Raw genomic sequence first — 21049 nt, 5'->3', positions numbered from 1 at the left:
ACTCCCCATAGTACATACCTTTACCGTTACCATAAAGTTGCACAAACGAATTAATTACAAAATAAATTTGCCAATTTCGAAAAAACTCATGTTTCTGGAAGAAAAGGTTTTGCGCTAGGATGAGGTGGTTAGTGTTTCTAGCAAAACTGCAATGGGAACTCTTTTTTTGCATCACACGATTCGTGACGTTACAACTGGAGGAAAAGACGAAGAAGACGACTCATTCACATGTGATTCTAACTGTGTTTTTTAGTTAATGGAAACACTGTAATTGCAAAACTGTTTTTTTTTCCCTTCTTCACATTAGTGAAATATTGACAACGTTTGTAATGGAAACTCAGTTGAAGTCCAGTTCTCTAAGCCCAGTCTTCTACAACTTTTTAAATATATCTCTGCTTTGGCACACCTGAATCACATAATTAGGTCATTAGCATCAATCTGCCACACCTGACTGCACACGGAGAAGGTAATTCAGTGAATTTGATTCAGGTGTGCTGGACCGGGAACTCATCTAAGAGATGGAGAGTTTGACACCCCTGGTCTGTGTTGGACCAGAGAGTATTTTTATATCCTGGCAATGCTGAATCATTCCAATCCTTCCAAGACTATCTTATAAATAATATATATTTTTGCTGCCTGAGTCTCAAAAGGCGAGGGAAAAAGCCACTTAGGAATACTCATAGTCACGCTCACACGTTCTTTAACGGTGCTAAAGCCGTTAACAGATCAACAGAAAGAGAAGCTGAGGTGTAAAGCTAATTTACAAATATAAATCTGTCCTGTTCTGTCACATAACCTTTACAAAAAAATGTTCAGCACTTTTTCTTTCGATGAAACCTGCTTACCAAGGTGCTGACATGTGCTTTATTTTGTTTCTGTTTGAATGCTGTCAGCCTGTGAGTTATCAGCAGCTGTAACCGAGCCATTTCTCACTGACAAGGAACTCTGTGGGATTTCATGCTTTTCTGTTAACCAGGAGAAAAGAACTGACTTGTAGAAATGTTCCCCTTGGAGTTGTCCTCATCAAAGATCGCATTTTTGTCCTCAGTAAATACCTTAGCATGCATGAAATGGAGCTGAATCGCAAAGCTTTAGGCAGCAGGTCGGATTTATAACTGTGACACAGATTATCGCGTGTCCCTGCAGTGAAAGACAGTGCAGCGTTTCACCTCTTCACTGCATTTCTTATTTTAGAAGAAAAGGAGAATGATGTGGAGGTTACTGAAATAGAATCAGTCAATTTTCTCCAAACCACCTCAGCAGCTTCTAGGTTAAGATTTCATCTCCCAGCTTCGCTGTTACTCAACGCGAGTGTCCAGAAGTGGCCAGATTGAACGTTGCTTGTCCAGATAGCTTTTTATTTTTCTGTCTCTCTCTCCACACTTTCAAGGCTGTCACTTTTTCTTCCTCCCATCTAAACTTGGTCATCTCTGTTCTCTGAAAAGCTCCCAGGCCTGCAGCATAAATTTAAAATGCTTGAGTCTTTTTTGTTACTTTCTCCTGACCTTTTAAATGTGTATATTGCAGAGGTGGGTAGACTATCCAAAAATTTTACTCAAGTAAAAGTAAAAAGTAGCAGTTTAAGAAATTACTCAAGTAGGAGTAAAACTGTATTTGGTAAAAAGTCTACTCAAGTATTGAATAACTGATCAAATTATAAATTATTTGATATATAAAAATTACATAATCAAATGGACCAAAATATAAAGTTAAGTGTAAATTTTGATATTTTAAGGATGTAAATGACAATAATTCTTATAAGTAACAAAAAAAATTAAATCAGACAAAAGCTTATTTTTTTCCAAATTGGTTTCTTTCAATAAAAAAACTTATAAAACTTTAACAAAAACTGCAGGTGAATTTTTGGTTGGAACGTGTTTATTATTTACTGGGTAGAAAATCCAGAAATTTTACTCAAGAGTAGAAAAACTTCATAATAAAATTACACAAGTAATAGTAAAAAAGTATTTGGTAAAAAGTCCATTCAAGTATTGAGTAACGGATCAAATTATAAATAATTTAATAATTAAAAATTGCATAATCAGACAGACAAAAATGTAAAGTTAAAATGAAATTTTGGTTGAAATGCAACTTCTCTGCAAGTTTTGGATTTAATAGGGATGTAAACGAGAAGATCCTACAAGAACACAGATTTAAGAAATTTACTATAATTTATGGCGGGGTGGTATTGTTTTCTATAAGTACACAAGATATTTGTCCATATGTCATTTTAAAGTTTGAAAATATTTATTCTGATGTCATATTTTCCATCACAAAAACCTTCCATTTTAACATGGATACATTTGAGATTGTTCTCTCCTTTCCCCAAAAATGATTCCCTTCCTCCGAACTAATCTGACACTTGGCAGGATAAAGCTCAGCCGTGTATGAAATGATCAAGCCCTTTAATTGTAATAAGTTTCCTCTTGACTGACCACAGTTCTTTTTTTGTCATTTTATAGCGTTTCAGCGCAGACTTTTAAGGGGCTTATCACCGTCTGTATGGATGGCTGTCTCTCAGAGATTACTCCTGACATCACTGTTCGTTTTCACTTCAGTTGCTGCTTTACTCAACAATCGGTCAGCGCACAGGAGAGGGTGTTGACATTTAAACTGTCGGTTTCTGCAAAATGTTGGCACTGCAGTGTCCATCTGATTATCATTAATAGTTGCAGCCCTCCCCCTTGTGACCATCTGGATGTTAAGTTATTCATTTATGCAGGTTGTCAAGGGTTCTGTCTGCATTTTGTGTAATTAACAAATTAAGCTTAAAATTCAAGTGGCTAATAGTATTAGATATTTACCTTCACCAAACAAACCTCGTTGTTATCCACTTCAACAGAAACAGCTTTAGTTATGTGGTTCTACACTTCACTTGAAGGATTGTACTTTAGTTAGACCATATTAAATCTGAAGGAAGTCTTCAGAGAGAGCACTGCTACAAGAACTTACAAACTACAGTTAGCTAACATGTTCTGTTTTTCTTTATAAGCTGAAGTCAGCTTTTGTTTATTGACCCTTTGCAAGTACGTCACTTAATCATTCGAGGCACCATGACGGACGTCGGACGAAAGTGTTGGAATTGTTTTCCCAAGTTGTTTTTGACAGTTTGACGTGGCTTCTGCTTGTTCGAGTCACACTAACTTGTCTGTGAGCGTAACACACCTGGTTGGTGTGTTACACCTGGTGTTACACCTGGTGTTACACCAACCAGGTGTAACACACCTGGTTGGTGCTCAGACAGCGGTAGCTAGCTTAGAAACCGACCCAGTGCTGATTAAATTACCGCCGCATGATTTATGCACGTATGTCATAAACAATGTTTCCCCTTAAACCAGAGCAGCATTAAAAACATACAAAAGACGAGAAGCTAACCAGTTTCTCCATACACGCTAGGCCAGCGTTTCCCAATTCCGGTCCTCAGGCCCCCCTGCTCTGCATGTTTTAGATGTGCCTCTATTCCAGAGCAGCTGATTCAAATGATTGCATGACCATCAAGTGCTGCAGAAACCTGTTGATCACCCATATATTCAATCCAGGTGTGTAGCAGAAGGGAAACACCTAAAACATGCAGGGCAGGGAGGCCTGAGGACCGGAATTGGGAAACGCTGCGCTAGGCTACATCACGGCGCAGCGTTGTTTCCATGGTTACTGACCGTCAGACTCGGATGAACATTAGTTTTCTTAGATTTTAAAAAGTTGTTCTCTGCTAATCCGCGGTTACACCAAGACCTGACAGTCATTATGAATGCCGGCTGCTACCCATTGCTGCCCTGTCTCTGCTTGTTAAAAGTTATACAATAAAATGACAAGTTTAGTTGGCTTCCTTGTCTGTTTGTACAGCCGACCGCGCAGCACCCTGTGACCATTCTTAAAGTGAAATTAACTAAATAGAAATAATATTATGTTACAGTTGTCTGTTTTTAGATTAGCTTAATTAAAGGAGCCCACTGGTGACGTCCGTCATGGCGGAGTGGGCGGAGTTCTCAGAGCGTGACGTCGAGCAAAAGCTCTTTAATTTATTTAATTGTGGATTTCGAGGTTTTGAACCAAAGAATAGCTTCCTTGTCCTGTTTCCACCCAAACAGTGATGAGCTGATGTTTAAACAAGCACATTAGTTTAGCAGTTAAATATTGTTTGGACACTATTTTCTCTCTGAATGCCAGGTCTAAAATTGATTAAAAATACTTTTTAAAAAGTTGATATAAAGTTGGACTCATTCTTATTTTTAGTGTTTATCTGCTCCATGCCCAAAGTGCAAAAATGCTGTTTTTTAAACTTTTATTTCTTAACTCTTGTTAAAGTGTGAACCCTGTTGTATAGAAATAAGCCATAAAAAAAACACTGAATCCCAGTTTTGAATAACTGAAAAATATAATATTTAAGATGATTTCTTTTCATCTTCTCACTTATCTTGAAAATATTTCACAAACTACGGTAATCTCGTTGTTATTCTCTTAGTATTACTAGGACAATAGCCATTTAAATGAAATGGCAAATAACATTATTTTCAACATTTAAATAGATGCTAAACAAATTTTTGGACAATGTATCTATTTCTGGTCAGGAAAAGAGCAGCTTTGAAAGTTGTTTAGTGGAAGCATCTCCTTTTTTGTCAAGTTATTTAGCAGCAGCACTGCTTTTGTTATATGAGGAAAGTCTAATTTTCTAAGGCTAGCTAAGACAGAATAAGCCACAGTTGCCTAATAATGCTACTGTAGCTACTGTGAAGCTATATAAGGGTAGTGCAACTTGATTTATTTTAGAAATCTCTAAGTTAATCAATGCTGAACCCATCAGTGCTCCAAAATGTCTAGATGCAGCTACATCTTCATTAAATGCCAGAGCTCCCAGTAACCAATCTACTGCCTCTTCACTCCTCAGATAGCTGACAAGCAGAGAGAGAGGCATGCTCCAGTCTGAGAAAGCAATACTGTAAATGAGTCAAGTAATATCAACAGTGTTTACACTGAAATGAGAACGCTTGACAGGAAAAATATGGGTTTTATCCAGACTAGATGGATTCTTTGGGGTTATTTGTCCCAGAGGAAATTTAAATCCAGTTCACTTCGTAAAGGAAGAAGCAGCGGTGATTATTAAAAGCTGCTTCACTGGAAAGCAGAGGATGAGTCGAACTTATACCTAAGGAGAACTTTAGGCAAGATGGCAATCTGTAAACACTGGCAAAAAAATTAAACATAATTAAGCTGCTTTGCTTAGTATATGGCAAAAACATATACTAAGCAAAACATATTTGTAATTTTTTATTGAATAATAAAATAAGGAATAATAATCAATTGATTATTATTTAGGAATAGTCTAAATTTGATGTTTTTACTGATGGCAGGCCATTTATATATATATATATATATATATATACAATTAAAATCTTAAAATGGAAAATGTAAGGTGCAACACAAAAACAAAGTATTCATTCAAGTGTTTGCTTACAGTTTAATATAATTTATTAAAAATAGCTACCAAAAACATCCAGTGGTTTTCACTAAAATTCAGGCTTAGGTTAACAAACCCAGAAAAAGTAAATCAAAATTGAACAAAATCCTGTTCTTATTGCTGGAAATATTACGAGTTGTGTTTGTCATTTATTTAGCAGGTGAAAATAAAAAATAAAATCGTTTTTGCAATTAAAATAATAAAGAAAAATACGTAAAATTTTGTGGCCCCTGGAGTAGTTCCAACTTGACTTTTATGGCCTAATTTGCAAAAAGTTTGGACACCCCTGGTATGGCTTAAAACAGGAATTAATAATCTGGTTGTTATTATTTTCACGTATGGAATTCCCACTATTGGATAAAAGGACTTAAATGAACACTAAATTAATTTATGCTTTGGCAAAAACAGAAAAATATATGCTTAACATCAGCTAATGCAATAGCATTTAATATTACTCAAAAAAGAAAAGTACAATGTATGGACTTCCTTCCTGCCCTTTTCTGATTTTAATATCTGCTACATATTTGTTTCCTATTCTGACCTTGTTTTTATATTCTTACCTTTTGTGAATCTGCATGCTTTGATTTGCCTGTCACTTTGCTGCTGGTACACTTTAATTTTCCCAAATAAAACTATTTTGTTTTCTATTATATTATATTCAAAATGCTTTTTACTCGACTATACTCACATCCTACATGAAATCCGAAGGTCTAATTTGTTCTTACAGTTTTCTAAGGGGATCCTAACACAGAAAAAACATTTTTAAAAATTCATTTTGGTGTTTAGAATTTTTGTTAATTGAAAATGTTTTATAGCTAAATTTTTGATTTGATTTATTTATTCCACATGTTTTTTAAAACAAGAAAAAATAGCAATCAGTAGGACAGAGAAAACATGAGCTTACAAACTCAAGAACAAAATAATTAGTTTACCACTACTTTTCTGTTTGACAAGGAGTAGAAATGGTGAACACTTATTTAATCTTACCCCTTATCTCAATTTATTGAAACATGTTACTCACTGACTTAATTATCAAAAACATTGTAATTAAAACCATGTAATATTCATGTGCCTGTTCAATATGTTGAGCTAAAGAGCCAACAAATAAATTATATAACATAGATGAAATCTTTTGTTGGATTTTATCTAACAGGAGAAGATGAAATATAGTCCAGATTCCTTAAAAACAGAGAACTACCTTTTAGTTTTGCATGTACAGTCAGACACTGTTTTCCTCTCATCCTTCCAATCTTTAATTTTTCAACCCCGTACCTTTACGTACTGCAGTACAAACTGTTTAAAAGTGGTGTATTCCTGCTGCCATACAGACGATGGTGGACAAGCCTTCAGTACCAGAGTACAAGGTGGCGGCGGTGCAGAAGTCGCGCTTCATCCTGCTCCACTACAGCGTATCCAAGGCGCTGTGGGACTGGCTCATCCTGCTGGCTACCTTCTACGTGGCCGTCACCGTACCCTACAACGTTAGCTTCTCCCCACACGACGACTCCATCCCTGCTTCCCGCTCCACCATCGTCAGTGACATCTTAGTGGAAATGCTGTTCATTATTGGTAAGAGCTTGGAAAAACAAAGATTAGAAAGTTGGAGAATTTAGGGATTTGTTTTGAGCTTCTAAATTCATAATTTTGTTGTATAATTTCTAAAAAGAAGAGGCTCTGAAAACTGTAAAATTTCATATTTTTATCATGAAAAATGATTTTCCAACTCTCTAATTGTACAGTTAGTCTGTACAATTTGATATGAATGTGATTTTTAGTTTTTGAGTATCACACAGAGTCAAGCATTAAATCTTGAAAGAACTGCTTCACCTAAAGAAAATTTAAGTTTTATAATTATTTAGCAAGAGTCCAGACAAAACATTTGCAGGATTAGCTGAAGATTTCAATTTGATATATTTGTAGAACAGTGGGCAAATATTGTCAAAATATGAAATGTGAATAGACTCATACACTGCTTAAGCACTAAATACAAAAAAGTATTTTTGGTCTAGTTCCAGGGGTAAGTAGAACATTGGTTACATGGGTTAAGTCAATACTTCCCTAATATTTAGGAATGGTAGTATTTATAAGTGAAATAGGCAACGTTCACACTGCAGCCTGAAGCGACCCAATTCAGATTTTTTTGTCAAATCAAAATTTTTTTGCCGTGATCGTTCACACTTCCAAATATATACGACTTGTGTGTGATATCCAGTGTGAACTGCAAACAACCTGAAAGTGTCCCGTATGCGCAGTAGAGGGCGCAATAACGTCACACATAGAGTGCTCAGTAATTTGCCAACCGCCAAAAAAATGACGAAGCAGTGCTCCGTGCTTGCGGAAGTAAACATGGATGCTAACGGTGGAACATAGCTTACAACTTTAAAGTTGTTTTCCGACCGGAGCCAGGATATTAACAACTTAATCCTCATTGTAGTCCGCGAGGGTTGCGCGTATCATGACGCAGAATAGTGACGTTTGTCGAATATCAATGACGTTCAGGTTGGATGAATGCGACCTGACGGTTCAAGATTCAGGTCAGATTAGAAAGGATCTGATAAGTATCGGATATCCAAGTGGTCTGGGTCGCATAAAAGAAAAATCCGACTTGTGTTGTTCAGACTGTCATGAAAGGATCAGATACATTTCGCATAACGGAAAAATAATAATAATAATAATAATCAGAATTGGGTCACTTCAGGCTGCAGTGTGATCACAGCCATGATTTGCCAGTGGAACCGGTACTTTTTCTATCAATATTAAGAAATTATTGACTTAAAACAAGCTCATATTTCTTGTTGAAAAGTTACTTGTAAATTAATTTTGTCTCTTTTTTTTTAAATGTACTCAGGCATAGGATAAGAAAACTAGTATCTTATCTTACATTTGCTCTAGAAACTCGACCAAAAATACCTAGTAAGATTTTGTGTTTTTGCAGAGTAGAAGACTTAATGCTTATTTTAAGGAAGTGCACACTTTTCCTTAAAAAAGTGTGGCATATAAAAGGGGTGGGGGGAGTGTTTGTAAATTGTTTATCATAACACATTGGTAGATATTTCAAGATTTGTAACAATGAATTTAGGTAAGATTTGGAGCCCTTGTGTCCAGGGCCGGATTTAGGAGGATGGGGGCCCCTGGGCTAGAGTCAGGATGGGGGCCCCTGGGCTAGAGTCAAAAAAAATATATATATATATATATATATATATATATATATTTTTGTATGTGTTTGTTTTGTTTTAGAGGATGAGCAGAAAATGACCGAACAGTAAGTTTTGACAACTTACAACTTTAATAAGCCAGTTGTCACAAACTACAAACAACTCTGAACTCTTTTCTAGAAAGACTAAACCACATGTTGGGGTTGAAACTAGAATATGATGCTTGCATCACAAAATAAAATCACTGAATAGTTATTGTTGCCTGGACTTCAACACAAACTATAAAACAGATTGAGTGCAAGAAAGTGCAATGCTCAAATATACTTTTACAAAGTAAAGCGAGTAAAACAATATTTATACAAATATCCCCAGCATTTACAAGTCCATATAAGTACAAGTGGAATATATCAAAACTCAAACTTTTTCTTTGGTTTTAAAGTTCTTGGTAAATAGTGGAGGAAATAAATGTCAAAAAAGTGCTTCTCTGCCAGTCAGACAGAACATGGATATAAACAATATCTTCTGGAAAAAAGAGATCAGGCATACTGTAGTTTTCAGAGAATATCCTGACCCAGGTAAGTCCAAAGTGCTGCCCTCTGAATGCGATGAGAAATCTAAATCTAAATCATGAAATCTAAATCTAAATCTAATCATGCGTTCAGTTGCGTGCTTCCAGTCACTGAAACCAGTTTCAAAGTTTGACTGAGTATTAGCATTGCTGAAAATGCGGCATGCAAAACCAAATGCAGCTCCGGTGGATGGAGAGTAGAGCAGCCACGGTCTTTCGATGTACTCACCATTTAACATCTTGCGTTTAAAGTGAGATTTGGAGAAGTGACGCTTTTGATGCTTGTACACCCGTTCTGATGCTTGAAAGCCAACATTCATATTTTGACAGCTCTCCGGTCCTCGCTCAGCCCAGTAAGCTCGCATGGACTCGTCAATTTCCCCCCAATGCGCCGGATCGGTACTGTACGGATCCACAGTCGTCTTTCCATCTGCGGAAGAAGATCCCGCTTCCACCGACTCTGACTCCACAGACGCCAGTCCAGCCACCGACTCAGTCATGGTTAAAGGTTCTGGCTGGATCTTAGTGCCGGTGTTAGCATAGCTAAGGGTTTGAGGAGCGGGGAATAATTATGTTTCTGCTCCATCTCCGCTAACAGGTTTAAAAAAGCCTGTCAGTTTAGGCATTTTGTTTGTCGCCTCTTTGGCGCGATGCTCTTTTTCTTTTCTCTTCCTTCTTTTCTGCGCTCCGCTGTCATATTTTCTGTTGTCCGCCATTGTAAAATAATATTCCCTTGACGCTCCTCCTCCCCAATGCGTAAGATGCGTCAAAAGTGGACCAATAACAAGCAAGCATTCAAGATAGACGTTTGCCAGAACAAATTGGAACATTTTTCATCGGTGCTGTCAAAATCATCGTAGTCATTGATTAAATTCTGACACTATCCATTCACAAAAATATAAAACATCCTTCGGGGCCCCCGAAATGCCGGGACCCCGGGCTGCAGCCCCGGTAAGCCCCTGCTAAAATCCGGCCCAGCTTGTGTCAGAAACGGACAAATCTGTCCAACACATCTCCTGATTCACATTATATCCCAGCTGTTGCTCTTTCTTTGAATGGGCCAAACCCCATCCACAACTGCATCTTTTTCTGGTTATACTTTTGTGTTTGCAGTGATAAGCTCCGGTTTGATTTTCTATTAATGTTTTAAGAATCACCATGACATGGGTGGTTTTATAATTTCAGACATTATCCTGAACTTTCGTACCACCTATGTGAGCCAGTCAGGTCAGGTGGTGTACGAGTCTCGCTGCATTTGCATTCACTATGCCACCACTTGGTTTTTTGTGGACCTGGTGGCCGCCTTGCCCTTTGACCTACTGTATGCCTTCAACATCACAGTGGTGAGTACAGCCACATTTCCTGTTTTGCACTCCTTTACTTGATCCTTGCTAATTCTGCTTAATCAAGTGGTATAATCAAGAGGAACTGACATTTTCAAATTCCCGTTCTCTGTTTAGACCTCTTTAGTCCACCTCCTGAAGACGGTCCGTCTTCTGCGTCTCCTTCGGCTTCTTCAGAAGCTTGACCGTTACTCTCAGTACAGCGCCATGGTGCTGACCTTACTGATGTCTGTTTTTGCCCTGCTGGCGCACTGGATGGCCTGCATCTGGTACATGATCGGTCGCAAGGAAATAGAAACCAATGAAACCTGGGAGATAGGTGAGTCTAAAGTATTTTTTTTATCCCTGAAAAACATTTCCAGGATTAGAGGACTAATATCTCAGCAAGAGAAACTCATCCATGTGTTCATCTTTAGTCACATTGACTAAAAGAGGCTCACACCAAAGTTTTCTGGAGCAAAATGGGAAGATATCAGGCTTACCCTTAAGAATAAAGTAGGCCATGCAAGTAATGAAACTGGAGGCAGAGGCCGGGGCAAAGTTCCTCTGCCGTAATGTGAGAAAATAATAAACTCAAACAAAAATGATTTATTGTTCATGTAGGTGGTTTTAAAAGCTGGTAAAGTTCAGTTATGGGCTTCCTCTGCCTTTGTCTTTCTTCAATAAATGTGGAATCTTTTGTGTTTTTGATTAGATTTGATTAATACCAGATTATTTTTATTATGTTCGAATCTATATAAAATCTAATGTCTGTATTTATCCCAAAACTGGGTTATTGTAGTCATCCAGTTTTAAAATGCCAGCTTGCTATTACTGTCCATATCCTCATCTTGGCAAATAGCCACATACAACAGAAACTGCCAATGATTTTAGCTTTTCTCTCCATCCTTTCACTGACATCAGACGTTTTACTGACCGACACAAAGAGAGGGAGTTTTTGGAAACGGTTTTGCTTTGCTCCCCAGGATGGCTCCATGAGCTGGGCAAACGTCTGGAGACTCCGTACATCAACAGCACAGTGGGCGGCCCGACGGTCCGCAGCTCCTACATCGCTGCTCTCTACTTCACCCTCAGCAGCCTGACCAGTGTGGGCTTCGGGAACGTCTGCGCCAACACCGACGCCGAGAAGATCTTCTCCATCTGCACCATGCTCATCGGTGGTACGTTTGACACCAGGTTGTCTCTCTCTCTGTGTCTCTGTTTTGTACGACAGTCCAAGAAATCCAGCAGGTGTCGGGTAGAACTGCTTGGCTGGGTTTGGAGACGCAGCTTGATGCAATCATCATCTTTCAGAAACAGATTATTTCTGCTGAGGTGGCAATAATAAGTGCGACAGCCCAGCAGATTATCATGGGTTTATTTTACTGCCTGTAAGAATGATGGTGATGATGTAAACACAGCAGTGATTTAGTGTCAAATCCCTATGGATGAAAGAGCAAATAAAGCTTTAAAAGTTTGAACGGCTGAACTTATTTGAGCTCCAAAAGAGAGTTTTGGGATCAAAGTTTTATATTTATCTTTAGTTTAATCTTTAAAGAGATTTTGTTTGTGCTGGTGAAGCTGCTGGGCTCTCCGTTTATCAGCTGTTCTGCTGTGACTTTGGATGAAAATATGTTGATTTTTTGAATTTCCACTTTTTCCTCTTTATTAATATATGCACATTTTAGAATGTAGCACAGCTAGACTCTGCAGGAACTTTAAAAATTACCATTTGGAATCAAAAAAAGACTTGGGAAATTGTCTAGAATTGGTTTATTGTGTTTTACTATCTCAAACATGTAGTAAATACTGTTTATGAATTTATTAGTAGTTTAAAGTTAGTTCCAGTGGAGGATATTGTTTAATAATCTCCATGAATCAATAGAAAATGTTTCCTGAATGCTAAGTTTTTGTGACGCAAAAATGTTTTTGCAAACCTTCAATCGGGCATTTATCCAGTAAAATTCAGCTGAAAATCAATTTGAGAGGAGAATATTAAAAATTAAAAAGCTGTAACCACCTTGTAGCACACTGTAAAACATTTGAGCTGCATTTAGTTGTGTCAACTGTCTTCTTCTCTTTTAAGTCGAATAAATTTAGTGAGTTTTAGGTTTTGAACCTAAATGCGAGTTTGTGAAAGATAAACTTACAGCGGTAAGTTGTGTTAACTTTTTATTAATTTTGTCAAACCTCCAAGAGTGGAATAAACTAGAGTTTAAAAAAACTGAAAGAAGAAAAACACAGCAGTGGGAACTATTTCCCAGAATGCTTAGCGGCATGTTTTCGTATCCTGAGGTGGAAGTGCGTTACATTGATGTGACTCTTGTGTTATTAGGGAAAATCTTTATTTTTATGTCCTGTTCACACTAAATGTTTCTGAGCTGAATTCATTGAGATGTTTAATAAAATTAATTCAGATCAGAAATTTTGGTCATGCAATTTGAAACAATAATTTAAAATATTTTAAAGTAAAATAATTAGTTATTTTAACTTGATAATGTGAGTAAAAATAATAGAGAAATGTGGCTGTGTTACGAGGTGAGGACAGTTTTTTGCTGCATATTGTGAAATAATTATTTGGTTTGAATTGCAGCATTAAGTTAAAACTCACAATTCAAGATTAATATTCACTTAATGTTTATACAACTTCTGAGATAAAACCAAAACATTTTTATTGTTGACTTTAATTGCATTTGACTCAGCATTTAATCTTCTTTTGTACGTATCTGATATTAGATATAAATTCAGATTTAATTCTTTTATTTTAACAAGAGCGTATATAATTTGTAAACTCCATTGTTATGCATAGGAACTTTTTTTCTGCCGTTATTGAATTTGCGGTTTGTCTGAATATTCAAGCAGCCCCAGCAAGAATCTGTGTTTTAAAATAAAAAAGAAGCTAAAGATAATACCAAAAAAAGGGATTCTGTAAGGATTTTTCCCGTTTTGTGTTTGGCCTTCTGTTTTCCCGCTTTCTTTTGAGTTAGCTCAACTTTTTGTCCGACAAAGAAAAACTTTGCTGACTTGTTCATGTATCTCAGTCGCAGCCCCATTCATTACTGTCTCCATCTGCCCCAGCTCTGATGCACGCTGTCGTCTTCGGTAATGTGACGGCCATCATCCAGCGCATGTACTCACGCCGCTCCCTCTACCACACGCGTATGAACGACCTGAAGGACTTCATCCGTGTTCACCGTCTGCCCCAGCAGCTTAAGCAGCGGATGCTGGAGTACTTCCAGACCACATGGTCTGTCAACAACGGCATCGATGCCAACGAGGTGGGAGTCTCCTTTGTTATCACAAGATGCTGTCCCTCAATGACTTAAAGATTAAGAAATGATGATTTTGTTTGTGTGTGTGTAAAATCCCCTCCCAATCCTTTCACACCATCAACTGATTTAAAATATTCCAACAACTCTGCGCCTTATTACATCAAATATCCCCAGCTCCTGCACGACTTCCCAGATGAGCTGCGGGCCGACATCGCCATGCATTTGAATAAGGACATCCTTCAGCTGCCGGTTTTTAAAGGGGCCAGCCGAGGCTGCCTGCGCTCACTCTCCCTTCACATTAAGACCTCTTTCTGTGTACCTGGGGAGTACCTGATACGTCAGGGCGACGCTCTGCATGCCAATTACTTCGTCTGCTCCGGTTCCCTGGAGGTACTGAAGGACAGCATGGTGTTGGCGATATTAGGTCTGTTTTATGGCAAACCTGCACAGAAACATGTTCATAAGAGAAAAACAAGAACAGGAAAGTGATTGTTGATGTTTGGGATTTTAGGCAAAGGGGATCTGATCGGGTCTGACTTGCCTGGAACTGATCAGGTGATAAAGACGAATGCGGATGTGAAGGCGCTCACCTACTGTGACCTTCAGTACATCAGTGTGCGCGGCCTGACAGCGGTGCTGGAGCTGTACCCAGAGTATGCCAGTGTGTTCACCACCGACATCCACAACAACATCACCTACAACCTGCGAGAAGGCAGCCAAGACGAGGTACCGACGACACACACGCATCAAACTCCTGCAGAGAATTGTTTTGTATTTAATCAAAATTGCAAATGTACTACCTGGATTAATTTTTTTTTTGTTAAATTTGTTGCCTCTGCAGTTGGGTAACATTTGGTCAACAGGAGATTCAGTTGTTTGAGAACAGGGCATTTCTTAACCATTTTAGACCTAAGTTAGAAATCTTTGCCTGGATATTTTTGCGTATTTTAATTGTACGCAGTTCTTTAAAGGTCATGTGATTGTTGAGCTTTAAACCATATATTTGGCTATTTATCCATAACTACTGGAACTTTCAATATCTAGCAGTTATGTTCAAAATTTACCGTCTATTAAAATGTGAAGGCGCTCACCTACTGTGACCTTCAGTACATCAGTGTGCGCGGCCTGACAGAGGTGCTGGAGCTGTACCCAGAGTATGCCAGTGTTTCCCCAGATTAATTTCAGTTCCTTCTACGGCGGGAGTGAAATTAACGTAATAACCTGATATTGGCTGGAAAGTGCAACATCTCCCCTTTCAGAAACCGTTGGAATTTTTAAGATAGCGCAAAGTGTGGCGGGATTACGGTACTGCAAATTTGGCTGCATCGCTGCTGCTACGTTCGGTCTGGAAGGGTTAAAAGTTACTTTAAAGGCCTCCTGTCACTTTAAATCCAAACAAGCTGCTTCTGGTCACGCCCCCCAACTCAAAGTTTACATCCACTCATGAAAATGTCTGCAAACAGATGCGCAATTTTATAACCATGCATCTTTGAAAAGCAGTAGAGCCTCCTGCACAACCAACAAGAATGCAGCAAGTAGTTTCTGGATGGCAATTTAGCAACAAAACACTTGTCTTTTCCAGCAGCCATTTTACAGCACATACAGCAGTAAAACCAGTTGAATAAAAGTGCTGGAGCTCTGCTTGGGGGTGGTAGGTAACGGCACAATGTCCGTTGAATGTGACTTAACAATCGGGAGGTTTTTGAAGAAAAGCTCAATTGAGTTTCTGCAGCCAATACAGTCTTTTTTATCCTAATGAATGAAAAACATCACCCAAAAATTAACCAAGATCCATGTTGCAGTTCTGCCAGGTGTGTACATAAAAAACTTATTAACATAAAAACTGGCAGAGAACTGGAACCCTGCTATTGTTTGTAAAAAGTAAACAAACATTGCAAATAAACCTATAGATCAAAATCATAAAAACATTTACCATCATCACACAAACGTGGCCAAACAGTGTGGAACAGGACACACTAAGCAATATAATTTTGCCCCCTAAGGTGCCTTTGTCACTCTACACGAGTCTTGTTCTGCCACAGCAACCAAAGGCCAATTACTATGAGTGGGTGCCAATGTCAGGCAGGCACATCATTTCATTTCCCCAAAGCCCAGCAGGATGCTGCTCCCAGTGCTGTCTGACAACCAGCAGTAATTTCAGAAAACCTTACATAACTACTATAATATAGACACAAAATAGGAACCTGCATCCAATTACATTATAAAACCGGACATCTTAAACCACAGTCACATAAAAAAGTTTTATGTCACCCTAAACCACATGTGTCAAACTCAAGGTCCGGGGGCCAAATCTGGCCCTCTGCAGCTTTTTATGTGGCCCTCTAGATTCCAAATTACAACAATAGTTTTTCACAAATCCTCCAAATTCACACAAAATCAACAGATCCCCACATTTTTTCTGATTTTACTGCAATTTTTTCTCAAAATTGGTTGGTCAAAAAGGTTGGGTTTAACTGAATGCTGCCTCAGACTTACTTACTTGGTGTCCAGTTGATCGATACAGCGATTAATAAAAAGTCACATTTAACATCACAGATTAGCACAAATATAAAAATTCCTTACAAATATTTCTAACTTCAAAATATGTGATTTTGATTACAAAAATCTACAAAAACAATCACAAAATCCTAGTGGGACAGATATTTATTAATATTTTAACAGCTAAATGGGTTTTATCAATACATTCTGCCATAACACACAATCTGCCATAATTCAGGTTTTTGATATGGCCCCAAATGAAGCTGAGTTTAACACCCCTGCCCTAAACCATAAAGTCTGAGCCAACACCACTCAGCAATTTGCTTTTTATAATATCTGTATTTTTCAGCCACAGTACAAACTGCGTAAAGAAGCTCTCATTGTTATGTTAATTTATCTTAGAAAATGCCTTTATGAATTAAAATATGATTAATGTATCCTACAATCTCATATGGCTACAACAGTTGCTGAATAAATTCAATTTAGTTTACTTTTACTTCACAAATTCACAACACATACAAGCCCTGGAGTGTAAATAGATGCGAACATGTATTCTCCTTTTGGTTTTTTCTTCACTTTTCTGCTTTTCCAATCATTGTAATGGGGTAAATTAAACGTTATGCTAATAGGACAAACACAGCTAATGAACTGTGTAATAAGAATACATTAGTTCAAGTACCTTACTTCTTGTTGAAGGTTTTTTTAAGTCTAATCAACACGGCAAACCCACAACCATCACAGTATGTGCTCCTGTGCTTACGTAGGTTTGCTAAATGAATGTTACAGTAAACCATAAGTGTTATTATTAAATCATGAGATTAAATAACAGAAAAAAAGGGTTTGTAGTTAGCAAAAGCAATTAAAGAAAATAAAAATTTAAGTGTGCCTAAAGCCATTGAGTTTTAGCAGTGTTGGGTAGTAATTAGTTACTTTTACGCATTTGCATTTACTTCAGTAGTTTTTTTGAAACGTACTTTTACTACGCTGTACTTTTAACTTTTACTTAAGTAATTTTATTATGAAGTATCGCTACTCTTGAGTAAAATTTCTGGATTCTTCAACTTCAAACATGTTTTAACCAAAAATTTGCCAGACACACACCTGACGTTTCTGTTCAGGTTGTAGTTTTTTGTTGAAAGGAACGGATTTGGAAACAATTTATTTTGTTATTTTTTGTTACATGAATTTGGTTATTACCGTCATTTCTGTCCTTAAAATACCAGAAATTCCACTTGACTTTATATTGTGGTCTGTCTGATGATGCCATTTTTAATATCAAACAATTGATAATTTGATCAATTAATCAGTACTTGAGTAGACTTTTTACCAAATACATTTTTACTCTTACTTGAGTAATTTTTGGATGGCTAAGTTTTGCTTTTCCTTGAGTAAAAATATGTTGAACAAGGTATCCCCCAGAAAACTTGCAAAGCCCCGGTGGTTGGGCGCCAGGGCAGTCATTCATCCAGCAGCCATTGTGTTTTTGAGTTAAAAAATGTTTAAGGTTGACAGAACATTTGGAAATATTACTTGATAATTATGTGTTACTGGAAGATTATACCTGAACACCAACTATGAAGTCTTAAAAAGTGCGAACATTTTTTAAAAACTTAAATAAATAATGCTTAGCCTGGTGGGGGTACAAGTAAAGCCTGGTGGCCCGCCAGGCTTATAATACACAGGGGAAACCCTGTTGAAGTAGTACAATGAGTTTTAGAAGCCAGACTGTTACTTCAGTTACTGCAACACTTGCATCTAGTATTTCATTAACAGGATTTTAACCCATGGTTTTATAACCGTAACATTTTAAAGCCATGGCTGATATGGACTGAAATGGAGAACAAGACAACAAAAACATTGGGTAGCTATTTTGTATGGCATTTTTCTGAACTGAAAACAAATTAACAGTGGGATGTCTGTGGTGTGTGACTGACAAAAGCGACAACTCTCCCTCTACTCTTTCTAAAAACTGATTGTTGTTAACAGTCTGTTAGTTCCTCTTGATCCCCTCTAGTCGTCTCCATTGTTTGAAAGTTTTGTTGCTCATTAGTTTAATCTTTATTTTTGTTTGTTTGTTTTTTTATCCTCGCCTTGTTTTGATTTTTATAGTTTGGAACAGGAAGGACGAGACATCTGTGATGGGTTTGCTAATTAGAGGACGTCTTTTTGTCAGTCGGGCTGAGGGACGCAGCTTTCACTGTATTAATTAGGCCTTCAAAAGCTGAATGATGCTTAACATTTTGATACCCCAATGCAAAGTTAAACTGGCAAATTACCAAATCTCTGCATGTAAACTTAATAGAGGTTAATTTTCTTCATTTCAGTGTTTTTCTGCTATTGTATTTAATTTAGCAATGTTTCCCTGGTTGAAGAACAAAGAATGGTCAAATTTATAGCTGCCAGACATTGAAAACAGATGACACACATTGTTATCTACACACTCGCAGTGAAAATATATATAAAACACAAAGCTTGTTGCCATATTGGCTTTTTGTCATGTCTTAAAATGCAAGTAGAATTGATTAACTGGTGCTTTCAAATGACACTGGTAATGATTCAATCTTACTAATCTGAACAGCTATCCAGATCTACTGTTTGGGATTTTGTCAAGTGTAACAACAAACTGTAAAACATTTGAAGGTGGTTTAACTTGAAAATGCAATTTAAGTCGACAAGAAAATTGTTTTGGTTCTAACTCAGAAATTAAAGTTCATCAAGTTGATTTAACGACAAGAAACAAGTATATAAAAGTTGTTTTTTTAAGTTCTGATAGTTTATTAATCTTGAATTGAGTTTTAACTTAATGCTGCAATTTAAACCAAACAGTTATTTGGTTTAGGAGTTTGTTTCTACCAGCTTTTGCTCTGAAATCATTGTCCACTGTTCTTTGAAAAACAGCTCAATATTGAATAGATTGGATAGGAGAGCATATATGAACACAGATTTTAAATCTAGATATAAATTTAGATGTGGACTTATTAATTGTTAATAGCTCTCATCTCAGGTCATTTAGCGCAAAATTTCCATTAGTTTGATTCCATTAGAATCTTATTTATCCTCATTTTCAATGAATAAGAGATACTTTATGTGGGCTACCACAATCTAAACTGATTCAAACTTTAATTTCCTTTTCATCGTTTATTTTTAAACTCAACCGTTTGCTTTGAGGATTAAATTTAATGCCTTCTTCAAAGAGCTTGTCAGCCACTAACTGTGTGTCTGTGTCAGTTCCTGCAGAAAATTTTTCATCGATTAGAGAAGGCTGTACCACTGCTAAATAATTAGCCTCCCCATTGCTTAATAGCCAAAGCTAATTTTGCCACGCACCAGGAGAAAAACAAACTTACAAGTAATTAGGTTTGGGGGGAAAATGTCTGGGGATTCATTCAAATATATGCAGAAACAAAAAAGTGGACCAATGACCCATCCTGAAACATTACACAAGCTAACCTTAAAGTTTAACAGCTCATCTGTTATGTTCATTTTCCATTTTCAAAGTTCTGCGATGAAGATAATTGGCAATTTTCCTCCACCGGTTTCATTTGTTTTATGAGTTGTGCATTAAATTAGTTGAGATTATTAAAAAATGTGATTACCAATGTTATAAAAACAACCATCTGGGGCGGCGAATGCACCGACTGCCATCAGTTCATAATTGCAGCTGCGACTCATTGCCTGTAAAACTCCAGGTTTCATTATTTTGGGGGATAATCTTGAGAACTCTTGCTCATTTGAGTTTCCATTATTGAGCTGAAGTGGCAGTAAATGACAAATAGGAAATTGTAGCATCTCATAAGGAACAGATGTAAAAAAAAAATAACAGTAATAAGTCAAATTCCAGAGGAGGGAGATAAAAAATAAATAAAGCAAGGGGAGAGAATTATTATTTTTTAACTTTTTGATTGAAATTAACAAATAGTTTCTGTAAGTAGCAGATAATTTTCAAAAATCTGAGTGTTCTTAAAGGGCCGGTTGTGCCAGAATGTATTGATAAAACTAATTTAACCGTTAAATATTAATAAATAGCTGTTTGTTTCAGCATTTAATTAATGTTTCTTAAAATAAAATAATATTGAACATCTTTTCACCAGCATTGGATGGACTGATCCAATCTTGGTGTTTTGTTTTTCTTTTGTGGGTTTTTTTAACAACCAAAATCACAGATTTTAGAAATATTTGAATTTTTATGATATTTCCACTAATGTATGATGTTAAATGTGGCTTTTTATTAATCGCCATACAACACATCAAGTAAAGCTGATGTTAAACTCAATGTTTTTGGCCATTTTGAGAAAAATTTACAGTAAAAATCAGAAAAAATTTGGGGATTTGTTGATTTTGTGTGAATCTTGAAAATTTGTTGAAAAACTGGAGGGACTTATTTATGTAATTTGTAGTCTAGAGGGCCAAATAAAAAGCTTCGGCAGGCCACATTTGGCCCACGGGCCTTCAGTTTGACACATGTGGTGTAAAGGATTTCTAATTTAATATTTAAGCAGCATGGTTTTAAGGGGAAATTGATGAGGTTGGAAAATACATTTGAAAAGGTTAATTATTTACACATTTACTTGCGCAAATCTGGACGTCTTATTAAATGATTAATTCCTGTGATGATGCTCTCTCTTCCTGCCAAGTTTAACACGCACCACTTTATCCTTTTAACCTCTTTTGTGTTGAGGTTTACATGCTAAGTTCATTTCGTTTCCGCTGGTCCTTCAAAAACTGCTTATTTTTTATATTTTGACTCAGTTGTGCTTTTAAGAAGCTTACCATATTTT

General features: G+C 37.0%; 1 protein-coding gene and 1 long non-coding RNA gene across 2 annotated transcripts in view; one reads left to right on the top strand and one right to left on the bottom strand.

Annotated features, from left to right (window-relative positions):
• The window catches only part of LOC114152198 (potassium voltage-gated channel subfamily H member 4-like), a 54747-nt gene that overhangs the window by 21284 nt on the left and 12414 nt on the right, over positions 1 to 21049 (top strand). Inside the window, exons 5-11 of the mRNA XM_028030006.1 lie at positions 6784 to 7024; positions 10364 to 10521; positions 10639 to 10840; positions 11487 to 11681; positions 13579 to 13778; positions 13947 to 14196; positions 14284 to 14498. Coding sequence (XP_027885807.1) covers positions 6784 to 7024; positions 10364 to 10521; positions 10639 to 10840; positions 11487 to 11681; positions 13579 to 13778; positions 13947 to 14196; positions 14284 to 14498 — 1461 coding nt within the window. The remainder of the gene's footprint in view (positions 1 to 6783; positions 7025 to 10363; positions 10522 to 10638; positions 10841 to 11486; positions 11682 to 13578; positions 13779 to 13946; positions 14197 to 14283; positions 14499 to 21049) is intronic.
• Positions 5823 to 17778, bottom strand: LOC114152200 (uncharacterized). Its single transcript, XR_003597077.1, has 3 exons — positions 17677 to 17778; positions 8429 to 8433; positions 5823 to 5833 (listed from the first exon to the last, which is right to left on the bottom strand). It is a non-coding gene; the product is annotated as an uncharacterized LOC114152200 (long non-coding RNA).

Source organism: Xiphophorus couchianus, chromosome 10 (assembly GCF_001444195.1).
Source record: "Xiphophorus couchianus chromosome 10, X_couchianus-1.0, whole genome shotgun sequence".
Taxonomy (NCBI): domain Eukaryota; kingdom Metazoa; phylum Chordata; class Actinopteri; order Cyprinodontiformes; family Poeciliidae; genus Xiphophorus; species Xiphophorus couchianus.
Note: the sequence above shows the minus strand (reverse complement) of the source record. Positions and strands in the feature narration are given on the sequence as shown.